Source organism: Chenopodium quinoa, unplaced genomic scaffold (genome assembly GCF_001683475.1).
Source record: "Chenopodium quinoa cultivar QQ74 unplaced genomic scaffold, ASM168347v1, whole genome shotgun sequence".
In the NCBI taxonomy this organism is placed as follows: domain Eukaryota; kingdom Viridiplantae; phylum Streptophyta; class Magnoliopsida; order Caryophyllales; family Amaranthaceae; genus Chenopodium; species Chenopodium quinoa.
In genome coordinates, this window is record NW_018742292.1 from 320078 (window position 1) to 330947 (window position 10870).

Here is a 10870-nt window from a genome sequence, read left to right on the forward strand (position 1 = left end):
AATAAGTCAGAATAAGATAAAAAAGAATCAGAGTTTCAAGAAGAATAAAACACGACGTTGGCGCCGCAATAGCCTCTATCGTCGAGCGACAAGCTTGACAGGCATGTCTCCAGGCGACAGCCTGTGGTGCGGCGCTGCAGGTAGTTTTCCACACATTTTCATATTTTTTGATAAAATTAAGCGTATGAGGGATAAAATTGTAATTTCATTTAAAACACTTCTTTTATTCTAAATAAAACTCATAAAACTCAATTATCAATGCTAATCACATTAGGATTCAAAAGAACCTTCTAGAATATTTTAGAAGACTATAATCAATCCTAATTGCATTAGGAATGATAAATCATAATAGGCCCTCCTCTAGATCATTGGGCCACAAATAAGGATCAAACCGGGCCCAGTTTAGTAATTTGGCCATAACTTCCTCATTATTTATTGGAATAGGGCATATAATATATCGTTGGAAAGCTCTTTTCGAACCCGATCCAACTACACTTTTATTGGACCCTTGTTATGGACCAAAATAAATTAGATTGACTATTTTCATAAAATAGGTTTTCGAAAAACAGAGTGAAAGAAGAGAATTTTAATAAAAACTAACCGCAACACTAAACTTTCCACACTTTCACTTCATTCGATTATGATTTGACATGAAAGGTATTCATCACCGGGTTTGATTTTGGGGGGACACAAATGGGTGTCTACACTTCTTCTTCTTCTTCTTTTTCTACATCGATTACTTCCATATTTAACAAATCGTGTTCTACCTCTTGCATAAGAGTCGTTTCTTCCATTTTTTCCTCTCTTAAGTTATGGAGGATGAAAAATACATTAATTATCCTAATTTGAGTCTTTTTCCCAAAAAAAACTAGGATCCCTAAGGATGCTCCAACGTTTCTTCAACAACCCAAAAGCCCTTTCGCTAGTGTTTCGGGCAGAGGAATGTCGTAAGTTGAAAAGTTCCATATAATTTGTTGGAGTGTTTCCCCTCCACAAATTGAAATGATAACGGGTTCCTTTGTAAGGAGATAAAAATCCCTCACAGTTTGAAAAGCCCAAATCCACAAGAAAGTATTTGTCTGCAATATCAAATATTAGATTAATCATATAAGATTCAGTATAAAATAACTAAGTTATGAGAAAAAAAATATCTAAACTCTCACTTCTTTGTAATTTAAGCCCATTAGGCCTCCTTAACGCATCACGAAGCACACGAGGATCTAATGCGGACCCTTCCCAATCGGGTAAGACATATGTGAAACGAAGATTTGAATCACAAGCCGCTAAGACATTAGTACTAAGGTCACCTTTCCTATCTCGATAGCGAGGAGGATCCTCAATAGGGACGGTCATCTTAATGTGTTTTCCATCAAGAGCTCCAACAACACCCTAGCATTATATTTCACAATACATAACTTCGGCTAATAAAAAGAAATTTATATCACTAAAGCTATAGGTCATATTGATTTTACCTCAAACCATTTCTGCTTGTTATCCTCGGCAAAACTAGTGGTTTGGTCAACTTGCTTGATGTAATATTTTCCAATCTTCAAAATAGATCGGAGGACTATATGGAATTGACGACTCACGGACTCTCCAGAACGGGCAAAGATAGCTTGAATTGTTCTATTTTTCAAATCTTGGGCAAGAATATGAAGAAACAATGCAACTATCTCTTTTACCGTGACATTTCTTGTTGTCTTTAAACCTCCCTTAGTTTGCAAAATATGACATAATTTATTAAAACAACTTATTTCATTCCTTAATTGCTCTCGAAAAATCCTATTATTTTTTAAAGTGTTCATCCAAGTAGCTCTAGTTAAGGCACACTCATGCTCATTCCATGTTACCTCTTTAAGCCTATACTTTTGACCATAACATGCACCTACTACTATCATAATGAAACCTATAACTACGACAATAAACTCCATATCTTCGTCATCATCCCTTACATGTTTTAGAGACTCCCGAGTAGAGACTTCCTCTGACAACTTTTTAAGTATGAGCTGGAAGAATAAACAATACCCAAACTCAAACTTTGCATATATATACTTGTACACAGGTTAGGAGGCGAATTCTCTAAGAAACAAACTCAATGCAAGTAATAATTATTCTAGCTAGTGTCTTCTACATGTAAGTCACTTACTAATAATAATTTCCAATAACGTACACATTATCATGTTGTAATCAATATTAATCTCTAAAATAGTAAATTAATTGAAACTGATTTCATAAACTGATTTCTGCAATGAAGCACATACTCCTCCATGAGTTTCATGAAATAAGTTTGACAAAATAACTCCAGTATTACTACTGCCTAAGTCATACACTCCATTATTATACCCCTCCGGCAGTAATCTTGGCCAAGCTACTCTACTCAAGCTCTCCAATAGAACAACATGAAAATCAATTGATCATAGCATTTCAAATAAGAACACTTAAATTTCCAACATTCAGAGAGCAAAGATATTATTTTGTAAACAATTTCTCACTTTAACATTTCATCGAACACCTAGTGTGCACTGAAATACTAGTGTTTTACCACACAAATCAATTAAATTTATAGTAAAAATGAACAAAAAAAAGAGCGAAAAAAATCAAACTGAAAGGCAGCTCCTATTTAATCAAACTATCAACACAAATCACGAAAAAAAATCATGCAAATCAATTCATACCAAGCTGCTGTAAAATTGTATGCAACAATTAAAGATAATAAAAATAATACAATCGCAGCCATCAGTGCTATTGCTCATCAAATTGCAAAAATTAGGGTTGATTAAATTGACAAATCTCATCAAATTACAGAAATTAGGGTTAAGAATTACAACTAGCTAATAAACAACAATTACAAATGGCAACAAAAAGGAGAGAGATAGAGCAAAAGCTTGACCTCAGCTTCTCTAATGGCGGCACAGGAGAGAGAGGTAGGAGAGAGAGCAAGGTTTTAGGGAAAAAATTCTCAAAAAATTCGTGGAGAGGGAAAGAGTAAGATGGGAAATAAATTGGATTTGAAATTACATGATTTGATAATGGATTTCAAATTCCTAAAAATGGCCATATTTCTTACATACCTTGGATTTGGCCCAATTACAAATCCAAATTCTTAGTATAGCCAAACAACATATTTGGCCCAATTCCATCATTTAAAATGAAATCCACAATACCAAACAGACCATAATTTAATTGAGAATACTGGGGTGTGATTAGAAGAGGACGATGATGGGAAAAGAGGTGGATTGGTTGTGGTGGGGTGTTTGTTTGGTGGCAGGGAGTCACAGAGGTGGTTTTCCGGCACCGCTTGTGGGGTTTGCTGGTGTGAGCATGCTGAAAGCAAGTGAGAAGCGGTGAGGGTGGGTCTTGGGTTTGAGAGGAAGAGGAAGGAATAATGGAGTATGTGCAAATTTTAATAGAGTTGGAGTATGGAGATGAAAGGAAGAGTGGAGAATAGGAGGGAGATCGTGAATTTTAGGAGTAAATTATTAATTAGTTGCATGATTAACAGCCAACTCATTTTTTTTGGGGGTTAAAAACAACTTAAAATGCCAACTCAATTTTTCATTTTAATTTTTTTTTGAAAATTTAAAGGATTTATCCGGTCACCGGTAAAAAAACGTAATAAAAATTAATGCTATTACAAGGTTGACGTGTTCATAAATAATTAAAAGATTGACATAATAAAAGCGGATGGCAAAAAGATTGACTTAATATTTACAAATTTTCCAAAAAAAAAAAAATATATTTTCTCCTCCTTCCTCTCTCCAAAACCCTAGCCTCCATTGTTGAATTTTGAAAGGGTTTTCATCGGTTTTAATCGATGGAAAGCCTCAATCCTTGTTTCTTTAATGTTTTTTTTTTTTTGGTTTATAATAGTGCTTCCTCCTTTTGGGAGGAATTGTTCTCCCTCGAAAGAAAGGGTTTTCAAGCTCCTTCAAAAGACAAGGGTTTTTCGACCTCCTTTGAAAGACAAGGTTTATATCCTCTTTTCGAGGAGAAATTTCTTAGTTTTGAATCCATGATATTAGATCTAATGGATTGTCGTAAGATTATTTTGTTGGTGAAAAAATTATCAAGTTTCGAATACAGATAGATGAATCAGAAGGAAAACATCCTGACGGCTTAGATTGTCTCTCCAACAAAGTTGTAGGGTAATTTCCAGCGATATAAGCGGGAGATATTCCACGGTGCAAGATCTACTCGACGATCGTAGTTTTTATGAAGGAAAATTTTATTTGATTCAATATCTTATGTATTTGTTAACGTCGAATATCTATTAAAGATCAGATGTCGTATGACTTTTAATTAATAAAATATTTTGCTATTAAAAAAATTTGCAAGTATTTAATGTGTAGTGTTATAACTTATAAGGAAACGAGGAAGTTGTGAAATTGACATTCATAAAAACTAATTTTGGATTAATTAGTATGTGCATCATAAATCTTAGCTTCATATTTCAAAAAATATATATATATAAAAAATAAAAATCGTAGCTTCAACATAAATTATCACGAACGATTAATCAGAATAGCACGTAGTGATTTGGTCTTCTTTATTGTAATTCCACATAGATCATCCATGTCTAAAACCCGTTGCAACTCCTCAAAATCTTCAAATTTCCAATTAAACGAGTGAATCAAATTACCCAATACCAAAGAAATCATGCGAATGGCCAAGGGCATCCCCGGGCAAATTTTCTTTCCTCCACCAAATGTAAAGAGTTGGCTAAATTGGCTCTTAACCTCAATCTCCGACCCCAAGAATCTCTCTGGAATGAATGAATTCGGGTTAGACCAAGTATGTGGATCGCGATTAATAGTCCATGCATTAACTATAAGCATTGTATCCTTAGGGATTTGAAAGCCGTCAAATTCTACATCCTTTTCTGCTTTGCGAGGGAGTAACAATGGAGCTGCTGGATGAAGTCTAAGGGTTTCTTTAACTATTGCTTGTAGGTATGGAAGTTCAAAGATATGCGATTCCAATATATATTCCATATTGCATTTTAGCATCAATCCATCTAATTCTTCTTGCAACTTGCTTAGAGCCATAGGATTTCTAAGTAACTCTGTCATTGCCCACTCCACTGTTTTTGAGGTGGTGTCCATTCCAGAACCAAGAAGATCCTAAAGTTTATATAAAGAAATAAACAAAGTTTCAATATAATATGTGAGATACATATTAATTATTACATGCATGTTATATAAAATTGTACTCTGTATTACTTTAAATATATTGACCCTTTATCCAATTACTTCCTATGTTTTTGTAGTTGATATGCGCTTTAATTTTTGACACTATTTACAAACCCTAGTTTGGCTTAATTTGTGATTTGTAATTATAATAATTCCTCTATTTTTTTTAGATACATCATTTTTTAAAATATGGAATCCTACACAATTTTTGGATTAAAGAGAGAATAAAAAGGGGGTCCATGTGATATGAGAAATATAAAGAGAATTTATTAAGAGAAAACTAATGCATCTAAACCAAAACTTCAATTCTATTTATAGAAAGTGATGCATCTAAAAAATAGAGGAAGTACTTCGTATATATAGCTAGTTATGTGTTATTTTCTTATAATCGTCTCGATGTATATTTATGATAATATCCATTTATATATTCATAATATTAATCTTTATTAATTATTATTTATTGATCATAAGAGTTCAATGCTGTCAAACTAGTAAGTTGATAAACGCAATACAGAAATATGTCAAGCAAAACAGAACTGATGACAGTTTAAGGCCTTGTTTGACAATTGACTAGCTACTGATTATTGGCACAGACGGATCTAGGGCGCGGGCCTACCCAGGCCATTGCCCGCCCCATGAACATAAATTTCTTTAATACAAATAGAATATTGCTGCGATATATACCATTAAATTGTGTTGGCTAAGTTGGTTTTTTCCATATAGCCTAAACTCTCAAATGAATCTAGTATTGATACCGTATTCGATTCTTACTAGCAACATTATTTTGTCTTTTCTTTTTATTGAAACAAAAACTTATAGGTATCCACCCACCCTATGAAATCGTCCTAGATCCATCTTTGGTTGTTGGCTATTTCTCTTGACCGGTCTAACCAGCTGTTTTTATTGGATTTTTATATTAGTTGTTTGAATGTTTTCTATTAATAAATAAATATTTTTGATAAATATAGCTGTTGTTTGTTTTTTTACAAAATCACCTTTAAAGGCATTGACATATGTTTTTTAATTTTTTTAATACACACAACTTTTATATTCCATCAATAAAATAATAAAGGAAAATGTTATACATAGCCCTAAGGGATATGAATAAGAATCTAAAAGAGGAAAGCAGAAGGTCCCACGCCACGCACGGTAATTTTTAAAAAATAATACTCAGTATCAACTTTTAAATATAATTGGTTATTTTACAAAAAATTTAAAAATATAAAAAAAATAATAAATATACACACTACTTGGATGTGAATTCTAATCAATAAATGACAACTATTTTTATTAGGGAAAAAATATGAATACTTCGTTGAAGTAGATTAAAATATATCACAAATGTTAATATTTTCTACTATAGTCATAAATGTTTGTGTGGAAAGATATATCAAATCTTTTTATTTAAAGTAATTATCTTTGTTAACTTATATAAGAAATTATTTTCGTATAAGATATTATACTATAATTAAATTTCCTTAACAAAAAAAAAACCTAAGGACACACCAGGAGATGACACGTGTCATTGCTGATGTGTCTTTTAGTATATAGTTATTGATTGATAGATGATTACATTGATTTACGCGTGTTTTTGTCATGCATTCCTAAACTAATACCAAATAAGGAAAAGAAATTTAATTTTTATTTATATCCTTAAGAGATATATATAGCATTACCCAATTTTAAAAATAGTAATAATAATTAATTATTTTAATTTACTCCCTTCGTCCCTAAAAGAACGACCCTTTTGAGCATTTTTCATCAGTATTAAGAAACTAAAATGTGAATGAAGTATATATAAGACTATGGGGAAGCTAATAAAAGTACATTGAAAAGGTAAATTTACGTGAAATTTGCAAAAAAAAAGTTGAGAGACTAAGTAATAAAAGTACATGAAAAAGCAAAATTTATATGGGAGAAGCTAATTTTGCACAAAAGTATTGCAAATTGGAGGGTATTTAATGTAAATGGGATGAACATTTTGCGACTAAAATTTGACCAAAATGGACTATCAAAAGGAGAAGGAGGGAATTAATAAACACAAATTGGAGGGATTAATTATTAATTATTACTCCCTCCGTTCCCTTTTAATAGTCCCTTATGGGAATTTTTCACGGAAATTAATAAACACAAATAAGAATACTTAAATTACATTGAAAAAGTAAATTGACATTGGGCGGGTATGCGAAAAAGTAGAGAGAGAAATTATTTAAAGTACATTGGGAAACAAAATTTACATGGAAAATTTAAATTTGCACAAGTATTGCTGCAAATTGGAGGGAATTTTGGTAAAAAAAAATTAATATTAATGGTTGTTGGAAAAAAACAAATGGGGTGAATATTTTGGGACTAAAATTTGTCCATAAGGGACTATCAAAAGGGAAAGAGGGAGTAATTATTAATTATTAATTATGAATTCATTATTGATTGTTGATTTAGCCCTTATAAAAAGAAAACTGATTCTTGAACCCCTTTTACGCTCATGTCACGTCGAGGTACTGTAGAAGAATAATTATGAATTATTAGTTATTCATTATTTCTTATTAATTATTAAGTATTAATTAATCCATCCGTATCATAATGTTAGTCCCACATACTATTTTGGGTGTTTCAAAAAGATATACCATATTGAATATATTTCATTTATAACTTGATTTTTTTTAGGAATTAATTTATTGTGGATTGATGACATGACTCTAAGTAAGGAAATCTTTACCATAAATTGTGCAATTATGACTTGTGTTTTCTTAATAAAAAATCAAATAAGTTAAATAAGGTAAATTAATTATGAATTATGTTGGTAAAAAAATTAATATTAATGGTTTTTAGAAAAAAAACAAATGGGGTGAATATTTTGGGACTAAAATTTGTCCATAAGGGACTATCAAAAGGGGAAGGAGAGAGTTATTATTAATTATTAATTATTAATTATTAATTATTAATTATTAATTATTAATTATTAATTATTAATTATTAATTATTAATTATTAATTATTAATTATTAATTATTAATTATTAATTATTAATTATTAATTATTAATTATTAATTATTAATTATTAATTATTAATTATTAATTATTAATTATTAATTATTAATTATTAATTATTAATTATTAATTATTAATTATTAATTATTAATTATTAATTATTAATTATTAATTATTAATTATTAATTATTAATTATTAATTATTAATTATTAATTATTAATTATTAATTATTAATTATTAATTATTAATTATTAATTATTAATTATTAATTATTAATTTAATTATTAATTATTAATTATTAATTATTAATTATTAATTATTAATTATTAATTATTAATTATTAATTATTAATTATTAATTATTAATTATTAATTATTAATTATTAATTATTAATTATTAATTATTAATTATTAATTATTAATTATTAATTATTAATTATTAATTATTAATTATTAATTATTAATTATTAATTATTAATTATTAATTATTAATTATTAATTATTAATTATTAATTATTAATTATTAATTATTAATTATTAATTATTAATTATTAATTATTAATTATTAATTATTAATTATTAATTATTAATTATTAATTATTAATTATTAATTATTAATTATTAATTATTAATTATTAATTATTAATTATTAATTATTAATTATTAATTATTAATTATTAATTATTAATTATTAATTATTAATTATTAATTATTAATTATTAATTATTAATTATTAATTATTAATTATTAATTATTAATTATTAATTATTAATTATTAATTATTAATTATTAATTATTAATTATTAATTATTAATTATTGGTTATTAATTATTAATTATTAATTATGAATTATTAATTATTAATTGTTGATTATTGGTTATTAATTATTTCTTATTAATTATTAGTTATTAGTTATTAATTATTTCTTATTAATTATTAAGTATGAATTATTAATTATTGATTATTGATTGTTGATTATTGGTTATTAATTATTTCTTATTAATTATGAATTATTAGTTATTAGTTATTAATTATTTCTTATTAATTATTAAGTATTAATTAATCCATCCGTTTCATAATGTTAGTCCCACATACTATATTGGGCATTTCAAAAAGATCTACCATATTGAATATATTTCATTGATAACTTGATTTTTATAGGAATTAATTGATTGTGGATTGATGACATGATTCTAAGTAAGAAAATCTTTACCTCAAGTTGTGCAATTATAACTTGTGATTTCCTAATAAAAAATCAAAAAAGTTAAATAAGGTAAATTAATTATGAATTATGTTGTACTTTAATGTTAGATTCCAAATATATTTCTTTTCTTATTTTATGTGATTGATTCCATATGGGACTAACATATTGACAATTAAAATGTACGGAGTAGTATATACTTTGTATACAAGTGCACTTACCAACAGCAGATGGTAAAGATGATCTTGATTGATTTCGTCCCTTTGTTCTTCCATAACATCTAACATCACGTCCAATAGATCATCGTGGTACGAATTTGAAATGTGCATTTGATCATTCTTAGACTTTAGTCTCAATGCTAAAACTTCATCAAATAACTTAAACAATCTAACACAATAACTTGTTAGCCGGTGTCTAATGCGTTGTGGATCGATCAATTTAAGAATGGGATAACATTCTACTATGTTAGGTCTCCCAATCTCATTTATGATACATTCCATTAAATCCTTAATCTCTTTTATCCTCGAATCACTACTCGAATCCATAGAGAAAATAGTGCTAGATATAATATCGAAAGAAGCATCATAAATCGTTTGTCCAACATCGACAACAATGTTGGTTTGCGAGCATTCTTTCATATAACATAGCAAGTCCTCCAACTTTCGGTACCTATGAGACTTCATTGATTCGAGCATCTTTTCACTCAATAGTCGGTTGTTGTAGATTTTTCTAAGAATTCTCCACATGGGAGAAGAGGCTGATAGTGGTCCAATGGAGAACTTATCATGATCGCTAGCTCGAAAAGCATCAAGGTCATATAGGGTGTCATGGCTATTAAGGAGGACTTGTTTGGCAAGCATGGCATTTGATACGACAATGGCGGTCGTGGAACCAAGCTGAAGGCTCATGATGGGGCCATGAGTCTCAGCAAGTTCATCAAAGTACTTGTGAGGTTTGGTGATGTGAGGTAAAAGGTTCAAGAGATTGCCAATAATAGGCAAAGGGGAGGGTCCAGGAGGTAGTTTTTTAACGTATGACTTGTATTTTGCAAGTGAAACAATTAAATAGGATGTAGCATATAATGGTAATATCCACTTTATGTAGCTCAACAAATCCATGTTTGTTAGAGAATATAAGGGGAGATATTTAGGTAGAGAATTAAGGGTGTTTAATTTGATACAATTGTAGGAGTTGCATGGTACGTGCGTTATCTTATATATAGGTCTTAAACACTCAATTAGCCGTGCAGAACTCTGATCCGTAAAGATGGACAACATGCTATCGGTCGTTTGGGTTGGATCATTTCGAATCAGCAAAGATTTGGAATGAGTTCTGGTTGGATCCGGTCAATTTGGGTCTAACATTTTAGGTTAAGTTCAAGTTGGGTCAAGTTCATATTGGGTCACTTTGGGTATTGGGTCAATCATTTCGGTTAAAATCGGGTCGGGTTACTTTGGGTTAGTTTCGGTCAACTTTGGGTCAAGTCACGATCG

At 29.2% G+C, this 10870-nt stretch overlaps 2 protein-coding genes across 2 annotated transcripts; both read right to left on the reverse strand.

The window, feature by feature from the left end:
* Positions 1-664: 664 nt before the first annotated feature.
* On the reverse strand, positions 665-3864 carry LOC110686012. The gene is made up of 3 exons (XM_021862588.1): positions 1473-3864; positions 1164-1389; positions 665-1079 (listed from the first exon to the last, which is right to left on the reverse strand). The coding sequence occupies exons 1-3, from the start codon at positions 1929-1931 to the stop codon at positions 841-843; spliced, it is 924 nt and encodes a 307-aa protein (XP_021718280.1). The 5' UTR covers positions 1932-3864; the 3' UTR covers positions 665-840.
* A 535-nt stretch (positions 3865-4399) lies between these two features.
* Positions 4400-10651, reverse strand: LOC110685885 (cytochrome P450 76AD1-like). The gene is made up of 2 exons (XM_021862433.1): positions 9599-10651; positions 4400-5120 (listed from the first exon to the last, which is right to left on the reverse strand). Exons 1-2 carry the CDS (start codon positions 10493-10495, stop codon positions 4503-4505), a joined length of 1515 nt encoding a protein of 504 aa, XP_021718125.1. The 5' UTR covers positions 10496-10651; the 3' UTR covers positions 4400-4502.
* Positions 10652-10870: the final 219 nt, after the last annotated feature.